Source organism: Thamnophis elegans, chromosome 7 (assembly GCF_009769535.1).
Source record: "Thamnophis elegans isolate rThaEle1 chromosome 7, rThaEle1.pri, whole genome shotgun sequence".
Taxonomy (NCBI): domain Eukaryota; kingdom Metazoa; phylum Chordata; class Lepidosauria; order Squamata; family Colubridae; genus Thamnophis; species Thamnophis elegans.
This window is the reverse complement of record NC_045547.1, coordinates 53,273,551-53,290,602: the sequence shown is the minus strand read 5'-3', so window position 1 is coordinate 53,290,602 and position 17,052 is coordinate 53,273,551. Positions and strand designations below refer to the sequence as shown.

The 17,052-nt window shown below is 39.8% G+C and overlaps 1 protein-coding gene across 1 annotated transcript in view; it reads right to left on the bottom strand.

The window, feature by feature from the left end:
• Positions 1-10,765, bottom strand: part of SLC38A4 (solute carrier family 38 member 4) — a 28,825-nt gene extending 18,060 nt beyond the window's left edge. The window contains exons 1-6 of the mRNA XM_032222190.1: positions 10,686-10,765; positions 4,288-4,517; positions 2,897-2,987; positions 2,690-2,805; positions 906-979; positions 152-244 (exon numbers count right to left, since the gene is read on the bottom strand). Coding sequence (XP_032078081.1) covers positions 152-244; positions 906-979; positions 2,690-2,805; positions 2,897-2,987; positions 4,288-4,406 — 493 coding nt within the window. The 5' untranslated portion in view covers positions 4,407-4,517; positions 10,686-10,765. The remainder of the gene's footprint in view (positions 1-151; positions 245-905; positions 980-2,689; positions 2,806-2,896; positions 2,988-4,287; positions 4,518-10,685) is intronic.
• Between the last annotated feature and the right edge of the window lie 6,287 nt (positions 10,766-17,052).

Here is a 17,052-nt window from a genome sequence, read left to right as displayed (position 1 = left end):
TACCATATTTGGCAATACAATTAAGAAATTTATTTTTATTCAATCTAATTCAAGATTATGATGATATCAACGGTAGACAACTGTTTCCAATTTTTATCATTAGACAAAACATTCTTATTTTAATCCTTCTCAACTATCATTTCCAACTTACCTCCAATGTTCTGCATTGTGAGAGAAACAAAAGCACCAATTTTTCCAGGCCATCCGAATGCCTTTTCACCTAGTTTTTCATATATTAGTGAGCCTAGGATCAACAGGAAATACAAAATATTTGATCCATTGGTTTTGATTTGAATCTTTATAACAGCTCACTGGTTAATTTAAAATAGGTACATACTTAAATTTTTTCTACTAAAATTAGGAAAGGGTAAAACATAACTAAAATCTTACTGTGCTACCATTCAATGCTGGCTCTGATTTAGGATTTAGGAAGACTTTGGGTAAAGTATCCTAAGGATGCAGTCCCATTTTGAAATGAAACGACACAAAACTGAACATTCTTTTGGCTGCATCTGATTCCCAAGATATAGTGGTTCTCAAGCTATGGTCTTGGAAACTGTCATCATAGGAGGTCCATGAAGGCTTGAAGAAATGTTATGACTTAAATCTTGAGTTAAGTCTTGAGGGTCTGTGGCACAAAAGGCATTTAAGGGGAAGAACAGGTTGAGAATCACTGCCATGATACATTTAAAAAGTTTCTAGTAAATGCTCATTGTCAATCTCTGAAGCTAACAACACTACATAGTCATTTTGAGGATCTTCTTGGTAGAATGATAGCACTGATGATAATGTGTAGTAAAAATAGTTGTGATTATTGAATGTCATATTGGGGAGCCTGATATTCTAAGAGTTGGAATATGTTTACTTAAAATATTGCCCCCCTCCCCACATTAAGTAAATCATACCTCCTTCTTTGGCTGTCTTCAGTAGTAGATGTACTGAATAGAGTGACATTAGTGCTACACTGAAGAGTAAGATTCTGAAAGACATATGGAAATATAAATGAAAAAACAATTATGAATAAAGGCTTTCCAGTTCTCTATACTTTAATTTAGGGGTGCTATTGTAGCTTCAAAAATGAAGAAAGAAAAAAAAATGAAGAAATACCGCAAGATGAAGAGATAATTAGGGAGATACTAGATTGTGCAGAAATGTATAGACTTACATTGAAAATTAAACAGAAAGAAAACATAGAATATTATCAAACGTGGAATTTATTTTACCAGTGGTTGGAAAAAAGGGGTGGAGATTAAGAATGTAATCTGTATTGTTAAGCAAATTAAATATCCAGACAATATGATGTTTATTGAGCACTAACAAATGAAAACAATAGAAAATTAATAACATTTATTTATATATAAAAAAGAAATGAAAGAAAATTTGAGGGAAGCAATGATAAAGTCACAATGAGGTTCATAAGTATTCCTAAAAGCGCACTCTGTAGTAAAAGTATTTGCCTTCTTACTGTGTGTCGTATAGAATTATATATACTTTAAAACAGAGGTTTGGCCCTTCTCTTCACTTGACATTATAGCCACTCATACAGTATTTACTTCGAATTTAGGCTCATATAAAACACATTTGCTATTTAATAAAGAGTGATATATGATGAAGACATGAATCAATGCCTTAGAACCATAATGGCCAACGGAGCCATTTGTTAGGGCACGCAAGGCATTGCCCTGTCAGCTCCAGCACACATGCGCATGTTGGCCAGCTAACTTCAGCCTTTATTTTCAGCTGTTTTTCATCCTCTATTTTTAAAAACTTCACTATTTGAACATTTGTTTCATCAATTTTTTAGTCTTAAATACTGAGAGTACTGAGAGTACTGAGAGTACTGAGAGTACTGAGAGTATATTTGTTGGTAGACCAATCATCAAATCCAATTATTTCAATCATTTCCAAATTAAACATCATGATTCTAGATTGAAAGAATTGTAATCATTTGCTGAATGGAACAGCTTTAAAAGTTGTCTCCTGCTTTGATAGAGCTAGCTATTGTTAAAATTTGCTTAGAAACATCTGCTGTTGTCAAAGGATACACATTATAGATAGTGTAGGTCAGCTGTATGTCACAACTGTCAGCATTGCTAGAACATTTGGCATAGTAGGATATTGGACAGAAATCTATACCTACATGTTATAGTTTCAGATTGAGGGTTATACAGTTCAAGCAAAATCTCCTGCAGTCGTGCAAGCTCTCTAATTAATAGGATATCAATTTCTGTTCTAAATCACTTTCTTTTGCCTCCCTTTTTTCCATTTGAGAAAAACAGAGAGAGCTATCATTTATCAACAGATATAGATTGTTAAGTATATAAGGTATTGTTTGGATTTGCCCCAAAGACTGCATAAGGGGTGAGTCCAAAATATGCTTTTTCAAGAGGCAACTGGACTTTCTGGTTTTTCTTTGAAGACGTTTTGCTTCTCATCCTAGAAGCTTCTTCAGCTTCTTGGATGAGAAGCAAAATGTCTTCAAAGAAAAACCAGAAAGTCCAGTTGCCTCTTGAAAAAGCACCTTTGGGGCAACTATGACCTGGATGACTGAGAATCATCATAGACAAAAAGGGTAAATCTTTTATCCTATGATTAGTAATAGAATGTATTAATTAAAGAACCTTATGGCACCAAATCATACTCATAATTTTCCTCACCATTTAAAAAAAAAGCATAGCTTACTACTTACATAAAAAGGACAATTCCAGTGTTGGCCATGGCGTAGGATAACCCTAAGATACCACTGCCCATGATGGCATTGCTTAAATTAAATGCTGAAATACCAAATGAAATATTTCCTGGATGCTGTTAAGGGAAAATAAAACAAGGAAGATGTATTAATTCTACCACTTCTCCAGAGACAGGCCTACAACATAACTGTTGCCAATAAACTTACATATTCATCTGAATAACTTTCCATTTTCTTTTTACCTAGGGAGCCGTTAGCTAGAAACTTCTGGCTTTCTGCATCTTCACCAACAAAGTGGCTGAAAGGTGAAAAAAAGCAAACAAAGCATAAGTCTTTATAATGAAAATAAAATAAAATGAAATAACTTTACATTGTTCTAACCAACTTTAAATAACATGACAGAAATAAAATAAACCGCAAGCAGAGATGTAATTTTCTTAGTGCCAGATAAATCATTTTGACTACTGAGGCTGTTAAGTCTTAAGACTTAGTAAAGAGGACAATATAAATTGTAAAAGGAAACAGATCAGCTGTTGGGAAAGGGAGGCAATACATGTAGGTCTCAACCTATGATCACAATTGGGAACAATTTTTTATTGCTAAACAAGGTTGTTGTTAAGTAAATCTTGCCTGATTTTATAACCTTTTTGCCACAGTTGTTAAGTGAATCTCACAGCGATTATGCAGATCTGCGTTTATAGGAGAAGAGCAAATAGAGGTATGGAGGTGGAGTTAAATGTGTTAGCAGCTTATAGTCTTTAGATTGCCACCAATGATCCAAGTCCAGTTCTCCTTAAATTCCTTTGACCCTTATTTATTGCCAATTTAGTGTTGACCATTAATTGACCAGATTTTTGTGTGAAAGCTTGATTAAATCTTCTGTGCAGCAACTTGATGTATAATCCTGATCCTTTGTGCCTGACCTGCTTTACCCATTGACTGCTTTTTGGAAGTTGGCTGGGAAGGTTGAAAATGGTGATTACATGACTTTGGGATGCTGAGCCATTCTAAATATATGCCAGTTGCCAAATGCCCAAATTTTGATGACCTGACCAAGAGGAGGATGCTGCAATAGTCATAAGTGTGAGGATTGGTCATAAGTCCCTTTTTTCAATGCAGATTAACTTTAAACGGTTGCTAAATTAATAGTTCTAAGTCAAGGACTACCTGTATGACCCAGTTCCAGCAGTAGAACGCTTAATAGTTTAAAATCAAATGTACTGTTGAAATCATTAAACAGGTTTCCAGGACAATCATTTGAAAATGAGCACTGGTTCCTGTGACTTCAAATATTAACTTATATGTGTCATCAGTTTGACAGTAATAATGAGAATCTTCAGAGAAAACATTAATAATAAATTAAACAACACTTAACTAAGGATAAGTGTTAAACTGTGCAGGCAAATTTTCAGATTTCTTTTTATATATAGTGTAGAAAATCCCTTTCCAGAAATACAGGTGCTGCCTTTTATAGGAAAAGCAGAAATAGGCATTTTCATTTTCAGCAATATCAATTATTTAATCATCTGACTTCCTCCAGTTAATTAAATTACTTTTCTAACATGTTTTGTACTTTCTGTAACTACATTGCTTCCTACCTGCTAATAGTAGCCTTCTCTGGATCAACCATATCTGCATCATTGTCTTCAGTGCTGTCTCCGCTGTTGCTCTCCTCATCAAATTCTGTGTTGACTTTCTGCAATTCCAGCCGATCCATCTGAGCAGTCAGCGATTTCCAGTAACACAAACACACACACCCTGAGGCAACTTCAGTGTCAACAGAACTCAGCTTTTGGTTTAAAGGTTCTGTATCCACAGGATGTTGATTCTTGGAATATAACAGAATAAAAAAAATGCCAACCTCAAATCAGAAAAATGGAAAGGGATGTAATAATATTTTAATATAGAAAAAAGTGTATGAATTAAAATGTTATCCACAGTTTCTTCTCAAACTGAGATGTAAAATCTACATATGTCTAATCTGGATCCAAGCCAGTGGTGGGATTCAGCCAGTTCATACCTATTTGGAAGAACCAGTTGTTAACTTTCTAAGCAGTTCAGAGAACTCGTTGTTGGAAGAAATCTTATTTTGTTTTTTTCCACTTTACAGGGCTAATCCTGTAAGGAAGGCAGGAAGGAAACATTCTGGTGTTGTTTCTAGCCTCATCTTTATTGCCCTGCTTACAGAAACTGCCTCTCTGGTTAACCCTTATTACACTGAGTTGGCCATGCCCACACAGTCACATGACCACCGAGCCACACCCACCCAACTGGTCATTAGGGCAGAAAACCAGTTGTTAAATTATTTGAATCCCACCACTGATCCAAGGCCATTTGAATTAAAAATTGACAATTGTATTTATGACGTTTAAATACATCATTGAGTAGTATTATTACCCATAACACAAATCTTGTGAAAATAAAATACAAGATCAAGGGGAGTTTAAGAGATGCCACAAACAACATTAATTCACATCCTTTATTTTACAATCCACCTTTCTCCAAAATTTATATTTGAATTCCTATTAAACTTCAGGAAGAATCCTTGCTAATATTCCAATTCTCTCTCTGTATTATTAAAAAATCAAAGGGAAACATTATTTTAGTAAGTGCTATGAATAAATGTGTGGGAACAGAATACGGAAAAAATGATTTAGTTATTTAGAGATCCAATAATGAATGTAATGAAAGTTTGATGAGTTTAAACATAATAAATCATATGCATAAATGTGCACCTATATTGAAAGTGTCAGGGTTCCAAATAGAATCCAAAAGTAAATCAGAGTCCGAGGCAAAGGATTCCTCAAAGTTCCAATTTATTAAGAGAGCCATGTTGGCACATCTGGGAAAACCTGAATCTGAAAGCTTCCAGGTTTTCCCACCCAGTTGAAAGTCCATCACAGCACCTACAAGTCCATCACATGGTCCAATCTTCCACTGCCATGCTGGCAGCTTCCACCTGTCCAGTTCCGGCCAGGTGCAGAGAGGATGACCTTGGCTTTCTAGAAAGAATTTTGTTATGGCTACATATCACCCAACTTCATATAATCCCCCCTCCCATTTCCCCACAATAGAAAAATGCATAGTAGAATAATAGAAAGTGTGGCAGGCCTGAGGTCCAAAAGAAAAGATGGCTTGCAGGCCTGACAGAAAGATTGTATAAGCATCCAAAAGTATTATTAATTTGACCTTTGATGATACAAGACTCTGCAAATTAGTGAAGGACTGAAGGAAGACTAAAAGTTCTAAATCTAAGATGGATCTTTTTTGTCTACATCCATGAAAGAAAATCAAATGACTATAGGAATAAAAAGTACACATCCTATATGAAAACTTATATTCATCTCTCAATAGAATAAAAATTGAATAAAGAGAAGAGCAGTGATTGTCACAGACATAAAATCTGTTTTAAAAATGGCTACATAGGACTAAACAAGGAGTCTCCAATGGAATCAGTTGAAATAAAAATAAAAGCAGAGAAATTATTTGGTATAAAACTGAAATGAAATTATTGTTTGAAGGAATATTTTATCAGTATGATAGCAATATTGATATGCTAAAGAATAAATTTGAAACAAATATGATAAATGTTACACATTTAATGAAGAACTCCCTTGCAGTAAGAAGAGCAGAATATAAATTTAACAAATAAATAAAATACATAAATAAAGATGATATAAAAGATATATCGTATAAGATGCACCTTCCTCCCCTAAAAGTGGATGAAAATTTAGCTGACTCTTTTGGCCTCCTGAATCCTCCATGTCGCATTTTTGCCATCCCTGGCCCCCAGAAGCACTCTGCAGGGCTCAGCACGTCCCATTTTTGGGATCCCAAGCCCTCAGCATGTCGTGCTTTTGCTCTCCCAAGCCCCCAGAAGCACTCTGCAGTGCTCTACATGCAGAGTGCTTCTGGGGGTCGGGGAGGCTGAAAATGTGCACAATGTGCAGAGGGCTTGGGAGCCCAAACTTGCTGAAACTAGGGATCAGAGTGAGGAGACTGCCCCAAGGCATGAGTTTCAAGCAGGTCGATGGATCACTGATAGGTGGGTCCCCCGCAATGCATCTCACTGAAACAGAGCAGCTAGAGATGGGCCAACATTGGGAGATCATCCAATTTCTAATCATCCTGAAGATGACAGAGGACTGGGACTGTCCTGGCTAGACAAGTGGGGCCCAATGATCTGATGGGAAGCGGGAGAGAGAAAAATGAGGCTAGGAAGCGGCCCTGTCCCTCCTCAAGGCAGCCAGAAGGGAAGAGCTGTCCAGCACCAGGAGGAAACTGAATGAAACGAGCTCCTCAAAGCTGCTTCAGAGGAAACACCAGTAGCCCAGTTAATCCCCAAAGAAAACCAAGACATAGTGGGAGTGTTCAGTAAGAAAGAATGTGATGTGCTGACTCACCCCCTCCCCCAGAGGTGGTATTCAGCTGGTTTGGACTGTTTTGGGTGAACCATTAGTGGAAATTTTGATTAGTTCAGAGAACCAGCAAATGCCACTTCTGGCTGGCCTCTCCCTGGCCACCTGCTTGCTGCTCATCCTACCCACCCACCCACTCGCCCCATCCACCGCTCGCCCCACCTGTCTGCTCGCCCCACTTGCCCTGCCCAGTCACTCCTCATTGTGCCTCCCCAGCATAGCACACTGTGTGGCTCCTCGCTTACATTGACCACACAGTCTCTGCTGCTTGCCTGCCTTCCCATGCGATACCTGTGGCCCAACTGAGCAGCCCTGATCACCTGCTTGGGTAAGTAAGCCTGCGAGTCACAGCCTAGCTAGCTGCCCCCCACCATCCATGCCTGCCTTCCCTATTCCCTTCCACATTGCCAGCGGCCCAGCCAGGTTTCCCTGCCTTCCCCGTAGCCTTCCTGGCACTCCCAATGGCCAGGCCTTCTTACCTCCCTTCCTACTCCCTTCCACATGGTACATAGCCCCATCATGCTTCATTGCCTCCGGGGCCTCTGCCACTAGCTTCCCTTTCACCTCAGGTTAGAGGATGCACACGTTCCTGCCCCATTTCCCCTCCTTCAGAGGCCCCTGACTCACTCTCTCTGCTTCTTCCCCATGACTGACTCCTCTTCGTTCTACAATCTTATCTTCCTCCCATTACTGGTGGCAGAGAGGAAGGTGAACCAGGCCTCAGCTATCACCACTCGGGTCCCCACCAGCCTACATCCCGCTCCCTGCCTGGATTCTGGGCAGGACTGGATGCAGGACCTGAGGTCGAGCAGGCAGCAGACCAGAGCAAGGTCTGAAAGACAGCCTCACCAGAGTGGATCTTCCTTCCCAGCCATCAGCCTTACCTTCCAGCCAATGGGTCTCACACCATTCTCACAGTGGTGATGCACACTCGGCCAAAGTATTCAGCCCAGTGAGGGAGGGGTAGCTGGCAGAGGGGCAATGCAGGCGACATAGTCTCGTGCTCCCTGGTTGACCCCCGTGTCCCCCAGCAGGTGAGCCCCAGCAGCTGTGGAGAATCTGGGCAGGGGACACGATGCTGGCTGGTGGTGAGCCCAGCGGTGATGGCTCAGCCCTGGCTGGCTTGCCTTCCCCTCTGCCACCAGCAATGGGAGGAAGGTAAGGTCGCAACCAGTTGGAAAAGCTGAACTGCTGCATAGTCCAGATCTGCTGGAGGGGTGGGCGAGGCTGCAGTGCATGGCTTGCTTGAAGTTCCCAGCCCTTTGTTTAAAAATCTCCCCAAAAGAGGAAGGGGAGGAAGTCCCCGCCCACTGGGGGTTACCATTCAGGGTGGGGAAGCTGCAGGGCCATGATTGGAAGCCGTACTGATCAGCTGGGAGGCTGCTCTCCCCCTCTGCAGTCCATTTTTAGCCTGGAGAGCTTCCTGCAAACTCCTGAAGCAACCACCATTACCTCATTAACCTGCTTTCCAGGGCTGGCATGCAGCGCAACAAAAGAAGACCAGGTGGCCACCGTTTAAAAAAAAAAATCCTTCAGTCAGGTGTGCCTTCATTCAAAACCCAAGAAAGGAAATCCCCAACTCCATATTTGTAGAGAAGAGTTTTACTGAGTTTGAAATGATAGCAACAAAAGAAAAGCAAATGTCAGTGTTCCTGAAAACCTCAACTCAAATAACCCGGTGTTAATATGGCTTTCAAAGCTGACAGCAAGATCTGAAGCAAAAGGCGCAAAAGTTACATATTGAAAGTATCCCCAAATTGCTCCCCCCAAGGACCTAGGCTGAATGTCCAATCCCAACCTATATGGTGTCATGTGGGGCGCATCTTCAGATGTTTTCACCCACCTGGTATGTTGGGACAGTTGACCTTGACTGGGTATAAACAAGTCCATTCAGCTATGCAGTAGATGATGAGAGCAATCCTCCCTTTTCATTTACATAGGCAGGCCATCTCCTCAAGCACACTTCCCCACCCAAATGCCAATCTTCACCCCTCCCCATTACTATGGCAGCTGAAAGCAAGCACACATCAAAGATGTTAACTTGCTTTAATCTTTGTACAATCAAATGCTTTATTTTAAATGTGAATTTAAATTAGACTCTGTAAGCCTTTCTTTTAGGGTTGTATATTTATCATCTGCTTCTCACAGGTGAAATGATCCAAACAACCATTCTCTTGACTATGGAAGAGTCAAAATCCATAGAAGGTACCCGATGAACTGGTTGAACTTAATTAATGATATGAATTCAGATGGAATCGTGTATTTCTTCAATCTCCACTTAATCTTACTCAACTCAACAGTTTTTCTTCCAGGGAGCATTTTAAGAGATTAAATTATCATCATGGCCTATTTATCTAAAAGTCAACCTTACTGAAATTAATTGGGGCTTCTTTGTAGAACATGTACACTGCGATTTCTAGTAAATCAACTCAGAATGCACAATATGTGAAATAATACTCTTGATATTGCTTATCCTGATGGAATATGCAACCCTTACTTCAAATACATCTGTATATTATCTACATCTGCACAGGATTTTTTTTTGCCATTGGTAGTATTATTGCAAAAAAACAAGAATGCAAGTGATGTAAATATGTATTATACGCTTATAACAACTAGTGTTATGGAGTTCTCTCAGTCTGGCAATCTCCAAGTACATTTACTTGCCAAAATCACTCATAGACTCATAGCTATGCATTCTGGCTCTGAAGAGTAACGGAGTAACATAGACTGACATAGCTGAAGGGCAATAGGCTGGCACAGAGACATCATATTTCAATATTGATACAATATAAGAAGAGTTTTGCTTATGGGGAGAAATCTACAGTGATCTACACTGATGTGCTCTCAAAGAATGAAGAAAGCTCCTTAATGTCTGGCTGAAATTCTAGTTATATGAACTCTCAAGCTATGAATCTACAACAGTATCTTCAGAAACCTCAAAGAAGTGGGTTATATTTAGTGAAAAATGAATTTTCTACAGACACAAATATAATAGCATCTACATTTGCAAGTTGTAAAAAAATGTGTGCCCTCTTGAATGTACTAAATTTGTACTAAATCCCATAGGGTGCAGACATAATTGAAGGCATATAATACATTTTTGTTCATATGCATACAGTGAATGGAAAGAATACCACTTTAGAAATCTAGGCAAATTTCTTAAAGAAAACACAATTTTAATAAATTGGAATAAATCCTATTTAATTACATTTTAGAAGAAGTTAAACCTGGCATTAATTTGCCAATCGTAGTACACATAAAATTTCAAAACATAATTATGAAGCAATATATTTTCAAAATTAGCATGATGATATATATAATTTATTATTCATTTATTAATGTAATACTGCATGATAAATATCCCTTGTAGAGAAAGTCAGATAAATTGACTTACCAAATTCAAATCAAATTTACAATGAATTCCAAGAAAAATCAAATCCTGCTGCTGAACCTTATTTGGCAATGAAATAATAATAGTAAACCTAAACATTTACTGATTATTTTTCAAATTTTGAAATATTAATTAAAAATACATAATAGGTTTTGAACCCTTAATTGAAATACTGAATAATTACCTTCCTTCCTTCCTTCCTTCCTTCTTTTCCTTCCTTTCTTTCTCTCTCTCTCTCTTTTCTAAATGGCGCCTATCTTTCAGATATTCCCTATTTAAAACCTTCCACAGTTGCACTGTGATTTAAAGGGAGATGGGAGTATATTAGATAAGCCAATCAACAAAGAAGTTAACTCAACACCTCCCTTTGTCAGATTTGCGTCACTTTAAAAAAATGGAATAGAAAAAGTTTTAGTGCATGTTCAGGGCAAACATCACTGTCACCAGAGCTATTTACCTTTCAAAGTTGGCTATAGTACAAAATGCACATCTGTAGAAAGCCTGATGTAGACTTTTATCAATTTACCTGGACACTACTGACAACCCATTTTGTTAAATATTAGTTTAAAAGAAAATAAATTTTCTACTATAAAATTTTTATGATTTTAAGGAAGCATTCGTTTAATTTTGATCTTTTAATTTTCAGCTATAAAGATAGTGCCTCTGTCTGCAAATACCTCCAAAGAACTTTTCATATAATTCAGAATGTATTAAGAAATATTGTTAAAATGTAGATTCTAATAAAATATATCTGAAAAGAGATTAGAATGAGAAAGTTAGATCATAATAAAAAGCAAGTGAATTTCTGTCCGCAAAGGCAATGAACATGGGCATTAGTATTAGTGAGATGTGAGTGAGAATGATTACTGTCTTCTTTTCTATTATGTATAAATCTGCTTGTGCAGAACTCCAAAAAAGATGGTGGTGGTGGTGACTGGGGAACCGGTTCAGGAACGTGGCCAGCTTGGGTCGCTGCCAGTTCTGTGACCCAGGTCGGCATACCACTACTGGTTCAGCCAAACTGGGCCAAACTGGTAGGTACCCACCTCTGACTCACTCCCCCTGAGTCACATGACCCAGGCTCTCTAGGTTTCTTTTCTATGGGAAGTGTGTGTGTGTGTGTGTGTGTGTGTACGTGTTGCATTTGTGCTGATAAATAAATAAAGGGAGACTAGTATAGATCTATTTCAAGCTATTTAGCTCTCATCAGCTAGCCATACCCTTACTGGGAATCGAACCTGGGCTGTATTACATATTAGGCAGTTATATTAGCCACTAAGCCACAGATGATGGCTAGCTGATGAGAGCTAAATAGCTTGAAATAGATCTATACTAGTCTCCCTTTATTTATTTATCAGCACAAATGCAACACAAAAATGGTTTTCTGCCTGGAAGGCTCCTAGGGTGGGGCTGAAAGGCAAAAGGGAAGCAGTATCCTCCCTCCCATCCATATTTGGGCATACCAGGTGCTTTGACAGAACACTTAAATACACACGCACACACATCTTTCTCTCCTCATCTCTTTTTTCCTTCTCTCCCATCTCCCTCTCTCCCTCTCTCTCTATCTCCCTCTCATCTCTCTTTCTCTCCCTACCTCTCCCTCTTCCCATCTCTCTTTCTCACTCTCTCATTTCCTCCCCCTCATCTCTTTCTCTTTTTCTCCCTCTCTCCCATATCTCTTTCCCCCTCTTCCTCTATCTCCTTCTCCCCCTTTCTCATCTTTCTCTCTTTTTCTCCCTCCCTCTCTATCTCCCTCTCTCGCCCTTGCCCTCTCGTTCCTCCCCTCTGTGTATCACTGTCTGAGTGTGTGTTTATGTCTTTCTGTCTCTCTCTCTCTCTTGCATGTGGGCAGGGAAGCTGCGCGGCTGCTTACTTAAGGAGGGTTTTAACAGGAGGCAAAAGGATGCAGCTTCTCTCCTGCACTAAGGCTCCGCCCATCGCCTTGCCGTGTTCCTCCCCCACATGAGAGGAGAAGGTGGGGAAGGAGGGTTGCTGGAGCCTTAGTACAGGAGCAAAGCTGCCTGCCTTTACACCACATTTACGCATAAGTCAGCCTTTGCTTCCTACTGCTTCAGGCTGGAGGTCACATCCTCCACACTCAACTGATGAGTGGGGGGAGGGACAACACAGCAAGGCTGGAACTTTACTGCAGAAGAGAAGCCGTGTCCTTTTGCATCCTGTTAAGACCCTCCTTAAGCAAGTGGCTGCCCACCCCTCTGTGCTTTGGCATGCACTTGAGGAGGATAGCCCCACACATGGGCACCCCTCGGCCCCGTCACAGCCAGCCATGGGGTCGTGAGATGAGAGGGAGGGGAGGAGGGTCGCCCGAAGGGAAACTTCTACCATGGCTGGCAATCATTCCCCAAACCAGATTTCCCAAAAGAAGAATAAAAGTAGTGAAGTGCCCAAAGGAGAGCTTGCTGGCTTGGTCAGAGAGAGAGAGAGAGGAGATGCAGAGACAGAGAGAGTGTGATGTGCGTATGCACGCGCACATGTACACAGGCACACACACAGACACAGAGAGAGAGAGAGAGAGAGAGAGAGAGAGAGAGGGATGGAGAGAGACATTGACAGGGGGAAATCAGCCAATGGGCGAGAGACTTTGACAAGGACTTTCTCTGAGCCTGAGCCCCGGGGTGGGCATGCGAGGTTCCCAGGGGCCAGCTCCCTTTTCCCACTGCCCTGAAAGCCATGGCTGGGCACTGCTGGCCCATCCCCCTTTCTGATGTCCCCTCCTCCCGTATCGTGTTTCCACCCTGCCAGCCCTCATGTTAGTGAGGCTGGTGCAGTTGCAGCTGGGCTAGGCCAGTGTCTCAGGTGAAGAGCAGGTTGTGCGTCTCCCCAAGCGACCGAGGCATGCCCAGCACCAACAAGGGCTGGAAGAAGCTCCACAAGAGTGAGGCACCAGAGAATCAGCCTCAGCTGCTTCTCCATCCCCATCACCCTTACTTCTCAGGCCAGGAGGGGAAAGCAAGGAGCGGGGCCAGGCAGTGATGGGACAGGGAGCTGCAGCAGTGGACCCAAAAGGCCGCATGCAACTCTAGAGCTGCGGGTTGCCAACACCCGGCCTAGTTAAAAGATTAGTGGAATTTTATGTAGTTAAAAAAGTCTCCAAAGTAGGTTTGACCTAGAGCCACTGTCCCTCTCCTTTAAAGGCAAAGGTAAATGATGAAGGATTCTAGACACGTTAGCATGAACTGACATATTATATTAATGTGAAGTCTGAGAGAAAAAAGTTAATGCTTAATTCATGCCCTGACATGTGATCCAGGGAGTAAAATATCTAGCCAGTTTGCAAGTTGCCAAGAGACCGTGTTAATAACAAAGTTTTGATTTGCCCATCCAAAGGGTTCGTGGCTAAGCAGCTGGGGATCCCATGTTCCTGAAGTCTGTGCCCTGCCCTTAATCGATATTCAGGATACAAATAATGCTCTCTCTACAGAAAATGAGAGGGGGGGGGAATGAACCCATAGTGACCCAAAGTCTGAGCCAGCCTTTTAAGAAATGACATCCCAGAGATGGACAAACAAAAAAGCATGACATGGAATGTAGGTTTTCACAGCCATAATTCATAATGAATGACCTTTAGTTTTGACCATGAGATAGAGAAAATGATTAGTTCAAAAACTGATATAAACTTTGTGAAGCAATAGAGTGTATTTGTTAGGCAATCAACTGTAGTTTAGAAGCTCTAATTTGATGAGGTCCATCCTTCCTAGACAGCAGGTCAGCAATAAACTGCCTTCAGTCTAAAAACAAATTTTAAAACATCTAGTGAAAATTTTTGTACTGGCATGCCCACATTGGAACACACTTGACATAATGACTCATTTGCAATTTAAAGATGAAATTTAAAATATCAATACTTCTACCGCTTTCAACAACAAAATCAATTCAAAGATGCCACTAAGTGAAACTAGAAAGAAAGAGTGATGAAAAACAGAAGACACCTTTGCAATGGAGGAAAAGTTTTTTTTTTTTAAAAAAAAAAACAAGACAAATTTTAGCACAGTTGGGCTATGAGTTGGGCCACCATTGATTCTCCATTGCTAAACCATTTGAGGCAAGCAAATGTAGGAAATAAGAACTGCTTAGAGTTCTGGAAAAATCTAGATTACTTGAAGGGTAATGTAACAAAATAACTGAAAGTCTACTGAAGCAGTTCTCCAGCTCAACTTATACCTTGTGCAATTAAGCTGGCATTTCTTTATTTCTCATATTTCTATGCAAAGAATCTTTTCTGCAATGGCCTTTTTTGTCCTGTAATGCTCCTCCATGTTCCCAGGATCTGTCAGACATTCCATTCCATTTATGTCTGTCTGTCAAAACTGTTGCTAGCAATTTTGTGTGAATTAGAAAAATGCATTCCTATAATGGAGTTAAGTGTGGAGCTTGTGTGCATGCTGCTGCTGCCTCCAGATTAGCAAGCAATGACCATTTTGGGAACAAGGCAACTATGCCTGTTTTCAAGTCAAACAGGTGCCCTCCTTTCTGCTGGCAGAACACTCCCTCTTTGTTCTTTTGCTAAGGAAGGAAAGTGCTGCTGACCCCTTGTACTTTGCTGCCTCCAACTCAGATATGGCAGCTTGCATAACCAGAACAACTTTTGTGGAACCTCTGTGTTCCAATGATTGTAGAAAATTCTGGAATAAGTTTATGGAGAGGTGCTAATCAGACTTGCTGGATTCCATTGTTTTGCACAATCTGCTAAATTCCACAGAAGCATTATCAAGGTTAAAAAGATCTACCAAGAAGATTTGCTTGCTTACCTGAAAAAGGCAGCAATTCTGCTGATGCAGTTAATCTGTTCTTAAATATGGAATACTAAAATGGAGTATTGTGATATCACATCCCATCATTGCCTTGTGTAAGGGATGTTATGTTGTGGCATGAGCCTACTTTTTACAATTTACTTTCTTGCCCTCTCCACCAATGCCTGAGATAAACACAAAGTTGTTGGGATAATGAAAAAAGGACCCTCATATGACCACCCCCCAAAAACTTCTTTAAAGAGACCCATAAGAAGATAAATTAAATTAATTCTTCTTTTGACAAATGCTTCAGTAAGGGCAGAACAATTTCTGTCATACAGGGCAAAAGAAAATGCAGGGGCAGAGACTGGTGATTAATCTAGTCACAGAGAGACACTTTTGCAGCATTTCAATTTCTCTGGACGTTCTGTTATTTGTTTCCATGCTGTATCATCTAGAGTCAAACAGAAAATGTGAAAAAGCTACATTACTGAAAAATGGGAAGGACAGGTACAGGTTCACTCAGGAGTTCTGAAATGCAACTCATCAGGACATACAATATGCCCAACATATTTCGAAGGTAGACTTTTGAAGTCAGAATAGCATGTAATTTGTAGCCATTATTATTGGGCTGAAACAAAAAAAAATGTTTTTTTAAAAGAGGCTATTTTTAAAATTGGCAACACATTTCATATATCAAAATAAAGTTGCATTGATGAGCTCCCATCTTATCCTTTTAGTGCTTTTGCCTAAACACCTCTTAGCAATATTATTCTACATTGCATGCAAATTAAAGTACCTACATTGTTTCACTCCTAATACATGATAGACAGTATAATTCTCCTTTACTTTTCTTGAATGGTTGATACAAATGATTTTCTGTTTTTGAGAAATCATATTTGCTCAGTACAGGCTGTTTATAACAATCATATGGGAAAGATGGCTATGAAAATCCATTGTACAATTATTATTAACCAAACCTTCTGAAGTTAGCTTAGCAATAATGATTCATATCTTTTGTATTTCATTTTTTGAAGCTATATTGCATTCATATCACCATGAAGCATGTTCTGGCTACATGCTAGCTTTGAAGGAATCAAATGTTTCCCAGTTGTTTTTTATTTGTGTGTGTGTAATTTTGTGGTAGCACTGATTAGCAGTTTGTAAGTCTCAAAAACACAATTTGCAAGATTATGTCCATGATCCCTTGAAAAGTATCTAAGAAAACAACCCTATTATGAGAGTTTGCAGCAGATGTTTGCTTAGTCTGAACTACAAGTGTGACTCCCCACTGCTATGGTACATATTTGTTCCTGAATAATTTTTTAAAGGGACTGTTTAAATATATTGAAGCACTAGAGTAGGGTGGGCGTGGGTGTGTAAAAGTATATGGGGGGGGGGGAGAAGTGCTGCTATGCTCCCTCAAATCCCTCTACTGATACATTAATGTTATCAGTAGAGAGTAAAACACCATAGTAAGTGAATTACATTTCCCTTTAAAATTATACTGTTGGTTTCACTATCCGTATGTTTTTCAATATCTCATATTTGTCTCTTGGTTTTCTGTTTAATGTTTTAATATGCTTCAGACAGAGGAATCACCAATTTATGAAGCAAAAGAACAACTTGCTGTACAAAGAGACTGCTCCATATATCTACCAATTGAGTTGTGATAATAAATTCAGGCAAGAGGAATGAAATGAATACGGAAAAGGACTGTAGAAGGAAATATTTTCAAATTATTTAACTAGCTAGCTCATAGAGCATTGTTTCAAGTATATTCAATCAACAATTCATGTG